This window comes from Boleophthalmus pectinirostris, unplaced genomic scaffold (genome assembly GCF_026225935.1).
Source record: "Boleophthalmus pectinirostris isolate CB_2022bp ecotype Guang Dong unplaced genomic scaffold, ASM2622593v1 HiC_scaffold_16, whole genome shotgun sequence".
NCBI lineage: Eukaryota > Metazoa > Chordata > Actinopteri > Gobiiformes > Gobiidae > Boleophthalmus > Boleophthalmus pectinirostris.
Genome location: NW_026571095.1, coordinates 7,967,380 through 7,981,879, shown reverse-complemented (window position 1 = coordinate 7,981,879; position 14,500 = coordinate 7,967,380). Strand labels below are relative to the sequence as shown.

The 14,500-nt window shown below is 39.0% G+C and overlaps 1 protein-coding gene across 1 annotated transcript in view; it reads right to left on the bottom strand.

The window, feature by feature from the left end:
• The window catches only part of nfatc4 (nuclear factor of activated T cells 4), a 32,648-nt gene extending 29,966 nt beyond the window's left edge, over nucleotides 1-2,682 (bottom strand). Inside the window, exon 1 of the mRNA XM_055152103.1 lies at nucleotides 2,279-2,682. Coding sequence (XP_055008078.1) covers nucleotides 2,279-2,453 — 175 coding nt within the window. The 5' untranslated portion in view covers nucleotides 2,454-2,682. The remainder of the gene's footprint in view (nucleotides 1-2,278) is intronic.
• Between the last annotated feature and the right edge of the window lie 11,818 nt (nucleotides 2,683-14,500).

Sequence of the window (14,500 nt, the reverse complement as noted above, 5' to 3'; positions counted from 1 at the left end):
AACTGTGGTGTATTATAGCTACTTGAATGAGACTTTGGCTTACTGCACAAGATGTTTAGTATCGTTTTGTTGTATTGACTGATTCTGAACACAACTTTCTTTAGTTTAGACAGTGTTACAGTTCATTTAGAGTTTATTTATTGCTTAGCCTTCACTATGCAGCCAGTCAAGGCCATGAAGTCGACATAAGACAGTTCCCATGCACAGCTAAACAGAAATGCAATAACAGCCGGTAGTGTTATCACAATACTAGATTTTGAAAAACTAAAAGCAATAAACTTGATTTTGATACTAAGGAATAGACTCGATGCTCAATACCGATTCAGATACTCTTTAGACAATATTTAGACAATAGAAATAAATGAAAATAACCTGAGTAATCACAACGGAGACAGGTTAATGGTCAGATCTATGGAGGAGCAAGACTGCACATGGTAAGAATTTGTGTTTTAAGGTTTTTTTTTTAGCTATAAACACCTGGAATTGAACAAGAGCAAGGAAAAGACATAACATCTCCCCAGAGACAAGCATTTGACGGACCCTCCACCAGAAAAGTTACACCATGCACCTTTAAACTTTAAACTACCACAATGATAAAAAAAAAACACTCTTTGTTTAGACAACAGAATGTGATTTTCAATATTAAATAGTACTTTCTTGTCTCTTCCCATGTGGTCTTATATCTGTATAATACCTCAGTGGTCCAGGTCTATGTCTTACTCGTAAGCCTAGCAACCAGTAGAATTTTTTTTTTTATCAATTCAAGAAGTTTTCATTATAGTTTTGAATTTCAGAATTGGATCCAGTCTTTATGTTTCCAATTTAGAGATTAAACTGATTATACAGACAATATTTGATCAATTAATGGCTTAAACATAAAAGGTCTAGCTTCAGTTAGTTTCAGGCCTGTATATTAGGTCATCACTTCCAATAAACATATGAATACATTTCACTTTTCGCTAGTTTTTCCTATTTTCTCGCGTTATTGCGGTGTCTGGAATGCTCCGCAGTATGGCATTAAACATGTAGCATTTATTTCATTCAAGTTGGTTTTATTGCTCAAAAATACATTGAGGAGAAAAACATGAATTCTACTGTGAGCTGACTCGCCTCTCCACAGCTCTTGTAACTTGTAACTTGGGCTGGTGTTTCCTCCTTGTTGTTACCATGGAGATAGACAAGTTTAATGTTGTACTTTGGGACATTCCACACAAATCAATAACATCTCCATGGACCCTCAAACAAAACATTTCCATAAATTATAGTGCACCGTCAAGTATAATTTTTGGATAGAAAACGTCTCTGATCGCTTTTATTTAAAGGTGTATTATGTAACTTTCTGGTTGTTTCTATGGATATGTAACTGCTCTGCCTGGAATGTTCCAAAGTATGACAGTTCTACTTCATATTTATTCAATTACAGGTGGTTTTATAACTCTAAAATATGTAGAAAAACAGGCATTCTGACTCTCCACAAATCTGACCTGTAACTTGGTCTGGTTTGGTCTCCATGACGACAGAAAGGTTTAACACCATACTGTGAAGCGTGAACCATCCACCAGACAAAGCAACAACATCTCCATGGAGAAAAGCACTTGACGGACCCTCCACCAGAAAAGTTACACAACGAACCTTTAAACGTTAAACCACTATTTTAAGCTACTTCTTTTAGGCTATGCGTCAGCTATTAGGCTACAAGGAGCAAGGCATATTCCAATTTATAGTTCAGCTCAGAAGCTTGTTAAATGTAAAATAGGGGTCCACCAAACTCCTCGGTGGAAAACCAGATCCCAATGAAAATCTTTATCCATTGTAATAAAGGCTACAAGGCTGAAAGGCATAGGAAAAATATTTAATTGCAACTTTTTCTGACAAGTTCTGCGATTGTGATTTAAGTTTTAATAATAGAATTTTAAACTCGTCCAGAAGAATTGGCAATAAGACTGAAATTAACAATAAATTCAAACAAGAATCACATTTCTGAACATGTTTGTACAGATGTAAAGTACAGGGTGAGAAGTTTTTATGCAGAATAAGACAAGAGATTTTGTTTGTGGAGGAAATTATAATTATGGTACTTCAAAAAATGACAGCTTTTGCGATTTCTTATTCAAATTGCGATTGCGATTTCAATTCGATTGCGATGAATCTTGAGGCAGCCCTAATAAAAGCTCTGGTCTGCCTCTCCAACTTAGTAACGTAAACAAAGTAGTCGACATTTCCCATGCACTTTTCACACTAACTTCAGCGTGACGAGGGAAAAAAAAACGAAACTGACCGTTGTTGGTGGTCTCCAGGGGCAGCGGGCCGCTCTCACTCTCCTCCCCGGGCCTTGAGCGCTCCTCCTCGGCCGCGCACACCGGAGTGGGCCGCTGGTTCTGGTGGTCCTCCTCGAAGACCAACTTGAACTCAAACTCGCCCTCCTCCCAGCCCGAGCCCGGAGCGGCCCCCATCGCCTCTCGGGGCAGCCTGAACGCGGACACAACGCTGCAAATACACGCCGATTGCAATAAAGTCGTAGTAGTTTTACCGCAAAAACACTTCAAACTTTGCAGTACGTGTCTTGCAACTTTATCTGACGTCTTCTCCTATCAAAACATCGCATCAAACGTGACAAAACGCCTCAAAAACGTGGCAAACTCCGAGAAATATCCCATCTTCTTTCATTTCCACGCCATCTTCCCTCCGCTCAAAAGAAAAAAAAAAAGTTTATCAAATATTTGGTCGTGGTTTTTGCCTTAATTACAGATGGGAAGGTTTGGCAGCGTCAGGGGCTCCGTTACTCGTATTCTGTTGGCTAATTCAACTGTCAATCAAGAAACCCCTCTGCCCCAGGTCCCGCCTCCACAGCAGAGGTTTCCCATTCACTTTACACGATGAAAAGTTGAAAAACTGTTTTTAAAATGCTTAATGTGGGTGGCATGATGGGTTAGTTAAAAGTAATATAATACAATTAATAGTCTGTATATGTATAGTTTTTAACCCCTTTGTGTTTTGGCCTATTTTTTTCCTAAAATGCCATCTTAAATGACTCAACAATTCAAACTGAATCTGTTTCTGAACCTTTTGGGGCTCAGATGAATGGCTGGACTCTTTGCGAAACTGAGGCTCTGGAGTGGTAGTTGTTGTCTCTGCCTCTGTTGTCCTCTAACTGTCTCTGTTCCCTCATTTGAATTGGGAACAAGCTCTATACAGAGGAAAGTCAGATTTCAAAGTCCACCTAAATCTTTGGGGGTAAATATAAGAACAGGTATAGCAGATGTCCCTGGAGATGGTCTGAGAGACAGTATCAGAGCATTTGTTGGATCTTGACAATTCCCATGTCAGAGCTGAAGCGGACCTCAGTAAACATGAGATTTAGAGACTTGTAATGAGGCAAACAAGTCCAGGTGGAATTCATATAAAATTCCTCTTAAATTTTTTTTTTTTAATAATTTTGGGCTATTTTTGTATTTGTGGGTTTGGAGTCCAGACTAGTCCAGATTCTTCTCAGAATGGTTGATTTGACTGAAAATAAGTGGGTGATATTAATGTTTTACATGTTCATGAGATTGAGAGTTCCCTTTTTATCAGAAACTGAACAAACAGAAATGAATTAATAAAAAATACAAGGGCTCGTATCAGGCCAGTAGTTTTTAAGCCCTATTATGTGATATTATTCAGCAACAACAAGTTTTTATCACTGTTGAGAGGAGGGAAACTTTTAAAAAGATAAATATATATTTAGTTACAGAGCACTGAATATATGTATTAAAATGTATTTTGTATTATATTTCATTACATGGTCCAATCAGAGTCCTGTACGCTCAATACTTAGAGTACTTGATACTTTTATTGGCTTGATTTATACTAAAGTGTTAAAAATACTTTTTTGCTGCAGAGTTTTTGAGGCATTTATTTGCTAGGGTTGTGAAAAGTATTGAAATCAGACACTTATCGATATTAATACTGTATCAGAAGAAGTACACACGTGTTACACACATAAAAGGCCAATATAAGGTAAAATAAAAGAAAGCATGATATAATACTGAAAATGAACTCTATGAATTCTATACAGTTTTTATTATTAATTTTTTTTTTTATTATATTTATCATCATTGTAGTATTAGAATCAGTATCAAGTCTCCACAGTATTAAAGTCAAGTTTGAAATTTCAGTATCATGGCACAATTTAGCAGACACACTGACCAAAAAAGTGATATATAAGCAATATATTTCTTTGATTTTAGTAAAGTAACTGTATTCTGAATATAATCAAATGAGAGAGTAATTATCCCATAATACTGTTACTGAAAACTTGGTAGGCCTCTATTTAGTTACTTCCCAAAGCAGATCATTTCCCGGTGTCTGTGTGATCCACTACTAAAAAACATAATGAGGGCTGTTGGTGCAAACTGGAGCCACACAGGGGTTTGCCCTCTACAGGTGGTGGAGAGTCCCTGCCTCAAGTGGAGGAGGTCAAGTATCTTGGAGTCTTGTTCACGAGTGAGGGTTTTGGTCTGGTCCTGGGTTAGACTTGGTTTAGACCTGGTTCAGTGAAGGGAGGATGGAGCGTGTGATTGACAGGTGAATCAGTGTCTGCAGTGTTGTGGTGAAGAAGGAGCTGAGCACAAAGGCAAAGCTCTCTATTTACCACTGCATCTATTCTCCTCCCCTCACCTATGGTCATGAGCTTTGGGGAATGACTAAAAGGACAAGACCACAGATACAAGCGATCAAAATGAGTTTCCCCAACTGAATGGCTGGTGCTCCCTTAGAGACAGGGTGAGACGCTCAGTCACATGAGAGACGCTCAGAGTAGAGCTACTACTCCACTTGGAGAGGAGCAGTTGAGGGGAGAACATCTGTCCAGACGCTTCCAGGACGCCTCCCTGGAGAGGCATTCATGTCCCACAGGAGGAGGCCCTGGGGAAGACCCAGGACACACTGGAGGGACTCTGTCTCTGGGCCTGGGAACGCCTTAGGGTCCCCCAGAGGAGCTGGAGGAGGTGGGTGTGGAGAGGGAAGTCTCTGCTCAGACTGCTGCATCTACAACCCGACCCTGGATAAAGCAGAGGGAAACAGATGGACAAACAAACAGTTTACACCATCAAATGAGCTGCTAGTTGTTGTTTGGGTTTTTAACATTACGCTGTATTCCATATTCATCCTGGTCCTGTTTAGGGGTTTGATTTTCAACTAAAAGGTGAGAGTGACTAACTGAAAAACTGTTGGCTAATGCTAGTTACATAGTAATGTTATTTGAGAGAGTGAGAGATTGTTTAACAGAACAAATCAGATCATCTGATTTAGTTCTGGCTAAATTGTTCTTTCTGGTCAAATTATTGAAAACAAAGCTCAGATTAAAGTCGAATTTGAGTAACAGAGCCTCAGATAGAACAGAGCCTCTAGTTAGTTAGTTACAACCCCCCAGAGATTGTTGATGACATCAGCTGCAAAGTTTATCAACCTTTTAACATTTTATTCCCAATTCAGTGCAAACGAGCTTTTCCTATATGACATTTTATACATGATTTTTGCTTGGTCACCTTTGTAAATGTTATTGGCTCATTATTTGGCATTACCTCATGTTTAGTCATAGTTTTAAACTGAAGTGCTTTCGACCTAACCACATTATTATAACCTTTTAATCTTTTATTTGCTGACTCATCCTTTCCCTCATAAATACTCTCTCCTTGTGCAAACTCCCATTAAAATCCATACGATGTTTGTAATGGTGACGCCGTGTGGGACAATCTAACCACAGCTCCACGCCACTTCCTGTATTTCAGACTGTACGCACGACGGTGGCATTTGATCATATTTACGGTAAATTTCAAGGTTAAACCAAGATACATACTTTATTGATCCACTGGGAAATAGTCAAAGTGGCTAAAATAATTCAAATTTTTATTGGGTCATGAAATATGTCATGATTGCATACATAACAATTATACAATATTATAACAATTACATAAAAATACAGTTTTTTTGTTTTAAATTGTTTATTGCTATGACAACAGTCTTAATTTTTCATAATTCTGGAATATAAATGGTTATTGAGTTGAGCACAAGTAATATTTGTCAGTTAATATGTATATTTTCAAGGTTGGATCAAGAAATAACTTAACTATTAACTTAAGAGTAACTGTCTCTTCAAATGATAAAATCTGATTTATTATATGAAGTTTGAAATTTGAAGGACAAAACATGAAATAATCCACAAAATCTAGTATTTTATTTTGAAGGGACAGACACAAGAATGAGAAAAAGTAGCATCAAGTATATATAAAATGGAACTGAGTACTCTGAATATGAAACTTTAGTGGATTTTTTTCTTTAATATTTCTAATAAAAATACAACTATTTATACAGGAATACTGGATCCAGTGTCCTATCAAAATGGTCTATCTGTCAATTTGAGCTACCCGAGGTACAAGTTTTGTGGCAGAATCCTACGTTAGATGATTGAATAGTTTGGATTTAATATTTGATTTTATCGTTATTATTTTCATTACATGTGTTTTATTTTGTTTCTATGTGGACATAGAATAAAAGTGAGGTGTGCTTCCTCTACTGATGCATTATTTGGGGGAAGATATAGGCCTGTCAAGATTTGCTACCTCTACTCAATTTCATATAAATGAGTAAATAATGGTGATTCTGCAGTGGGAGCATTATTTGATGGCTAAAGGCCTGCACCCTTTAGTCTGAACCCTATTTCAGCAGAATACGACTGTCTAAATGAACTACCTATGCCAACTGTCTCCAATCTGTAGCTCGCCAAGGGATTTCTGAATTATACGTATTGTCCTAAATAACTCACATCTGACTAACTAAAGGCCTTTTTCCAATGTAAATGTATCATTTTGATGCCTAATTTTGTGCACTGATAAGTGTATAATGATCTATCTATGCCCACATGTGCTCTGAGGTCCGAGGGCCAGCTCCAGCTCGTGGTGCCTAAAACAAGACTTAAAACCAGGGCAGACAGGATCTTCTCTGTGACCGGCCACAAACTCTGGAACACTCTGCCCCACCACATCCGCACAGCTCCCACAGTGGAGTGTTTTAAGTCTCGTCTTAACACTCACTTTTTAATGAGCTGTGTGTTCCTCTGTCTTTTATTTATTTTATCTTTTATTTATTTATTGTTTTTATCCATTTTATTTTTTTAGTAATGCTTTTAATTACTGCTTTTATTATTTTTATTCATTGATTTTATTATTATTATAGTATTTATTGATTCTATGAGTTTCTTTTTTTGTCTGGAACATAATTCTGTTGAGTTTTTAGAGTTAAATGTTTTTCATTGCTATGTGAAGCACTTTGGAAACTTGTTTATAAAATGTGCTCTACAAATAAAGCTGGATTGGACTGGATTATGTTTTATAAGCATCTAACTGTACCTCATCTGAGGCTCGCCGTGGCTCTTATATTTATTTAATTTAAATATTTATTTTTTGGCGACCGCTAAAATGAGTAGCTCTCTGGCATTTTTGAAAAGTAGCACACAGGAGGAAAATGGTTGGAGACTACTGACCTACTTACACAGGGTAGCGTGAATGGATAGACGTCACTGTCAATTTAGGCTGCAGGGAGCTCATCTTGATGGAGCAGCTTATGTCTACAGAACGCTGGCCTCAAACTGAGCGGAGAACATCAGCACATTTTTATAATTTAAAACAAAAATTCTGACTTCATTTTCCTCATCTCTTCCCTCCTTTCTCCTCTACTTGTCTCCTCTTGCTCCTTCCTCTTTTATTCTGGTCTATTCCTCTCCTCTCTTCCTCTCTATTCTGTTCTCTTCCCCTTTTTCTCTCTCCTCTCTCTCTATCCCACTGTCCACTCTCCTCTCCTCTATCTTAGGCCTCTCCTCCTCTTTTAGCTCTCTTACACTCTCCATACGCTCTCATCCCTTTTCGTTTTTCTCCTTTCTCTCTCTCTCCCTCCCCAACCCTCTAATCTTCTTTTTCTCGCCATCTCTCCCCGCTCTCTCTTTCTAACCCCACACTACAGTTTCTCTGCTCACTCCTCTCCCAACTCTCTCTTCTCTTCTTTTTCCCCTCCTCCCTCTCTTCTCCTCCTCTCCTCCTCTCCCGCTCTCTCTAATCTCTTTCGCGCTCTTTCCCCCTCTACTCCCTTCTCTCTCTTTCTCCCCTCTTCTCCTATATGTAACTCTCTCACCCAGTCCACTTCTCCCCTCCCTCCTCTCTCCCCTTTACTCTCTCGCTCCTCTCTTCCTCAGTCTCTCCCTCCTCTCTCTTTTCCTCCCCCACTCTCTTGTCTGTTTCTCTCTCTTTTTCTCCCTACTCCCCCTCCTCCACTTGCTCTCTCTTCTTTCCTGTCTCCTCTTTCTCCTCCCCTCCCCCACTCTCTTGTCTGTTTCTCTCCCTCCTCTCCCTCTTCCCCACCTCTCTCCTCCCCCTCCTCCCTTCGACCACTCTCTGGTCTATTTCTCTTCTTCTCTCTTTCTATCTCTCCTCTTTCTCCCTCCTCCCCTCCCACACTCTCTGGTCTGTTTCTCTTCCTCTCTGTCTCTTTCTCCTCTCTCCCTTCCCTCCTCTCCTCTTTCCCCTCTCCTCTCCTCCCCCACTCTCTAGTCTGTTTCTTTTCCTCTCTCTCTCCTCTCCTTCCCTCCCTGGTCTGTTGCTCTTCCTCCTCTCTCTGTCTCTTCCCTCCTCTTTCTCCCTCTCTCTCCTCTCCTCCCCTCCTCTGCTCTCTGGTCTGTTTCTCTTCCTCTCTGTGTCTCCCTCCTCTCGTCTTTCCTCTCCCTCGCTCCTCTCCTCCCCTCCCCCTCTCTGCTCTGTTTCTCATTATGTCGGGGTAGTCTCTGCTGTCTCACTCAGAAAAACTTTAAATAAACACTACAGTGAAACAGGCCCCGCCCCCTCTCCTTATTTGGACAGGCCCACTTCCCCCCGTGTTTCCCCCCTCCTCGATCACTTCCTCTTTCTCACAATCATTCAGAGCCACAAAGATACTCATCTGTATGTTGTTGTCGTGTCCTCTGGCAAGACACTTCACTCACATCTCCCAGTTCACCCATGTACATCTACACAGTAAAAACTGAAGGGTTAAAATTTCACAGTAAAATAGTTGTTGTTGAGTTATTTTTAACACGTGTTAAAAAGTGTTATTTTAACTACTTGACAGTTAAATGGGGGTTCGAATTGGGGTTATTTGCCAGAGTTGATATGGTTGAAATTAATTCAACTCCTCCCAGTATTAATTCATCTTCTCCTAGTGTTAATTCAACTTCCCTTAGTGTTCATTCAACTTCTCCTAGTGTTAAAGGTTGTATGGAAAAAAAAAAAAATTTGTTTCAAATTGTCATTGAAAGTTTAAAATACCATTACAGAGACACAGCAGCCTAGTAATTATGACCAAAAAAAAAAAAAAAAGAATGAAAATCTATCAACTGTGGACGTGTTGAGGCCAGATAAACATCAGCCAATAGAAAACGAGGCTCCCTCATTTTCTATTGGCTGTTAGGTCGTCAATCAAACTTCCTATATTTCTAGTGCGCGTGGGGATTATGTGGTTTATGCAGCGGTTCTTAGAGCATTTTTCAAACTGTATCTTCCTTGCAATTCGCACAAAGTTTATTGAGATGGCGGAAGAGAATCCGCGACCAATTCGCCGCAAAAGAAAGTCGGTTTTTGAGGTCGCTGAAAGAAGAAGAGAAGAGGAAAAGGAGCAAAATCAAACTGAGGTGATTCTTGGAGATTCCTTCCAGCGATTGCACAAATGAAGCAGACAAAGGGACTAAAAACTGACGTGTCGGTTGCTAAATTATTTCTAGACAGGTCACTTCAACAGTAATTCTGAACGCGCACTGGACGTAAACAAACGTGATTTCTAGAGTAAAGAGACGGGAGGAGATGTTTCTACTGAGGGAGCTGTGGAGGAGGGACAACGTTTGAAAAAGGACTGTCGCTGTATTTCTTTTCCCTTAAAAAATCCTCTATACAACCTTTAATTCAACTTCCCTTAGTGTTAATTTGGCTCCTCCCACCTACCACTTCAAACTCCCGCGAGAGAAGACCAGTTTGAATCAGTTTGTACATAATTTCATTTCATTTCAACTAAAATAAAGTGTAAAAATGAAACACCTCTGTGTGTTGTTTAGTTAAATTAGGATAACCCCACAAAGTGTTGTCCGTTTACTCTCAAAATGTTAATATAATCCTTGATTTTGGGGTTAAACAGGAACTTTGGACTAGTGTTACTTAATTTAACATTTCCAAAAATGTTAAATTAACTCTAGAACAGATTAGACTCATATAAACCCAGAGAAAATGTTAAGACTGATTCTGTGAGAGTCAATTTTAACACTCCACTTTTTATTTTATAGTAACTGGTTGTAAAAAATAAAAATAAAAAAATAGGGAGGGTATCCTGCTTAAAGAAAAAAAATAAAGGTCCTATATTACACAAAATGAACTCTTGTGAGCTTTGAGTTATGTTCTAATGTTGTTACCTCCTTAAAAACATATCTGGAGTTGTGTTTTTGTTTTATTCACACATGTTCGAGAAATCCCTCATCCTCCAAAGCTCAAAATGTGTGATGTCATTAAGTGGTGGTACGTTTAGACTCCATTGAACTGCTTTACTCTACAATACGCTAGAATAACCTTAAGTTGCCTTTTAAATGTTTTTTGTTTTATTTTTTGTTCAGTTGAGATCTTCACAGAAAGTTTACCAAATCTTCTCATGCACAGAGGAGCAAAAAAAGACTAAAATAATAGCTGTGGTTTCAAAGTTTGGCAATTCCAGGGCTGAAATTGTTCAAATAATTCTAGTGAAGGTGTATGGAGCTTAAAATCATGGTGAAGCGCTTCGTGTATTATCTCTTGATGACATCACAAGGTGGAACAGAGCGTTTTCAGTTTGAGAGAAGAACATGGGCCTAAATACTCAAGATTTGTGAGTTAAACGTGTGTGAATGAAGCAAAACACTACTCCAGGAAAGATTTTAATGAAGATACAACATTATAACCTAGATCAAAAACTGGTGTAGCAGGTGAGAACATCAGACTAAGTTACAGGTTAGATCTGTGTAAAGGCGAACCCTATCACAGAAAGAATGCATGCTTTTATGGCAGTAAAAAGACCTGTAATTGAGTAAATGCAAGATATGATGCGAGATATGAGGTTTAATGCCTTACTCTGGAACATTCTATCCAAACTAAAAGCCCAGTATGTGCTCTCATCATATGACTGAAAAACGGGATACAGGACAAATGATGTTTTCTACACTGACAAATGATCTGTGGGCGTGTACTGAAACAGGCCACCACTAGTTCTACTGCACAAACTCACCACAAGATGGAGCTACTGTAAAACAGAACTACTACTATTACTTCTATTGCCACTACTACTACCACCACCACCATAGCTACTATTTCTACTATTACTACTACTATTACTACTGCTACTACCACTTCTATTCCTACTACCACTACCGCTACCATTACTAATACTACCACTACTATTACTACTGCTACTACTACTACTACTGCTGCTGCTGCTGCTGCTGCTGCTGATACTTCCACTACTATTACCACTCCTACAACTACTACTACTACAACTACCACTAGCACTACTATTTCTACTATTTCAACTATTACTACTACTACTACTATTACTACTGTTACTACTTCTATTACTACTATTGCTACCACTACCACTACCACTACTATTACTACTGCTGCTGCTACTACTACTACTTCCATTACCATTACCACTACTACTACTACTACTACTACTACTACTACTACTACTACTACTACTATTATTACTACTACTTCTACTACTGCTGCTACTACTACTACTTCCATTACTATTACCACTACTACTACTACTACTACTACTACTACTACTACTACTACTACTACTACTACTATTACTACTGTAACTACTTCTATTACTACTACCACTACTACTAACACTACTATTACTACTACTACTACTACTACTACTACTATACTACTAATACTAATACTAATACTAATACTAATACTAATACTAATATTACCACTACATCCATTACTATTACCACTACTACCACTACTAGTACAAGAAAGTTACATGATTTCAGGTGTACTTCTTGCCTCTCCTCAACTCAAAGGTGCTAAGACACTACACAGTAAACAACAGAAAATTTGACTAAGCATGTTACCAGAACTACGGCTAAATGAACAACCTGTCACTTTGTGGATGTGGCATGTCACCTGAGGCCATGGAAACACAAAGTTACAACCATACTTTGGAACAGTCTCCATGGAGGTAGCTCAGTTTTGTGCCATACTGTGGAATATTACTGTAGCCAAAGGAACAACAAAGTCCTCCTCCGGGCCAAATAAGAGTCAGGTTTGTGGAGATGCAAGCTCACAGTATAAGGACACATGTTTTCAGGGCAATAATAACCATCCATTATTTTAGACAGTAAAAAAAAAAAAACTACATAGTGAGGCTTTAATTTGACACAAACAAAAACAAACTGACAATCTAAACATCATATAAACCCTATTATATAATCAATTAACAAAACAGACATAGGATAGGTGCTGTGGTTAGCCCACTCCCTGTTGCTCCAGCCCTTTCAGAGAAGTCACATTCTTGTAGTGGATACAGACTTGTTTGAACAAGGAATGCAGGCATCTTATTACTGTATCGTTATACCTGTTAATGCCTGCGCCAGCCATTGATTCAGCATGTACCCTGAGCTCTGAGCCCCGTGCTCTTTCCAAATACAAAGTGACTCAAATCGCCGGAGGAAGCTTAAACTGAGAGACACTGTTCACAATATCATACATTTTCTTTATGGTGTATGACAAAACATGTTCAAATGATTTATATTGTATGTATGATTGGCCAATGTTAAAGCTGCACTGTGTAACTTTCTGGTGAAGGATCTGTTACCATCTTCTTTCTATGGAGATGTCATAGCACTGCCTGGAATGTTGCACAGTATGACATTAAACAGCTCTACCTTACATTTATTTAATTACAGGTGGTTTTACAGCTCAAAAATACCTTGAAAAACAAAAAACAAAAATGCATTCTGACTGTGAGGGGGGTTGTCTCTCCACAGATCTGACCTGTAACTTGGTCTGCTTTGGTCTCCATGAAGATAGAAAGGTTTAATGCCATACTGTTAAATATTCCAGACAAAGCAATACCATTTCCATGAAGAAAAGTGTCTGACAAACCCTTCACCAGAAACATTATGCAATGCACCTTTAAAGTATTGCATTTTAAAGGTGGGGCTGTATTTTTTTGTGTTTAACTTTTAATTAATATATCTCAGTCCCAATGCCAGTACCTTGTTTCTGGTAAGAGAGTTTTAAACTATAGTTCTTCTGTATCCACCACTCACTCCAAAAAAGTTTATCCTTTTTTATACTTTTTGAAAATATCATGTCACTGATATTACTATACATAGCTATACATATGTAGATTAAAATCTGATTGTTAAAGCCATAATATGTAACTTTTTAGAGCCAAAAAAATAGACATTTTAGGCATTACGTCATGTTTGAATAAGTATGTTTTTGGTTGGTGTTTATGAGAGGCCTGCAGCTGTGGATCAGTGCCCACACACACATTCACTCTCCATATCCAACTCTTTCAGACCAAGATCTCAACAACCACAGACTGTATCAAGAAGTGAAATAAGGGAGGGTGATGTTACCTCCACCTTTCTGCTCCAGTCAAATGAAGCTCAGTAAGGCTGGTGGTTACAGGAGCAAATTTGGAGTTCTACATTAGAAGTAGCAATTTATTTATGGACAAAATAGCAAAATAAACCCACCAGGATCATGTAGAGCGGGTTAATATGAACATTTTAAGACCAAAATTATGAGGCTCACGGCAGCAGTTACAGAGAGAGGGGCAACAACTTTTCAATGTAAAATCAACTGGAGCCATAGTCGAGTCAAGTGGTCAGCTTGAAGGACCACTCAGGTTACTCAGACTGACCATGCCTCCTGCCTCTTGGTGTTCTCTGGAGTTCTCTGGAGGAGGGTGTCCCAGGATGTGAAAGGAGGAATGCTCCGTCATCACAGTTGATGTGTCCTGCCCCATTTCCTGACTTCAGTGTTCTCCCTGATAAAGTGTTTGAACTCGCTATTCTCTGATCCAATGACCCAGGCCCCGTCCGGATATAGAATGTGGCTGTGGTGATTTTGGCACTGTCTTCCTACTTGGAGCAGAAGGACGACAGCTCCAACTGCAGGTCGACTTCTTCAGAACTGTATCCCAAGTGTGAGAGAGTTGGTACACCCCCTCGTCCTGATTTACAGTCTGGTGGACACGTTTCCACAACAGCAACATCACATGACCACTCTGAAGAAGGAGCAGAGTGCAGCTGAAATTATCAAGATGTGACCATACTGGCTTGTCAAAGTCTGATATCATCAGATCTCAGAAGTTCAGCAGGGCCAGACCTGGTTAGTACTTGGATGGGAGACCACTGGGAAAATCTGTTGCCACAGTGGGCATCAGTGACAAAAAC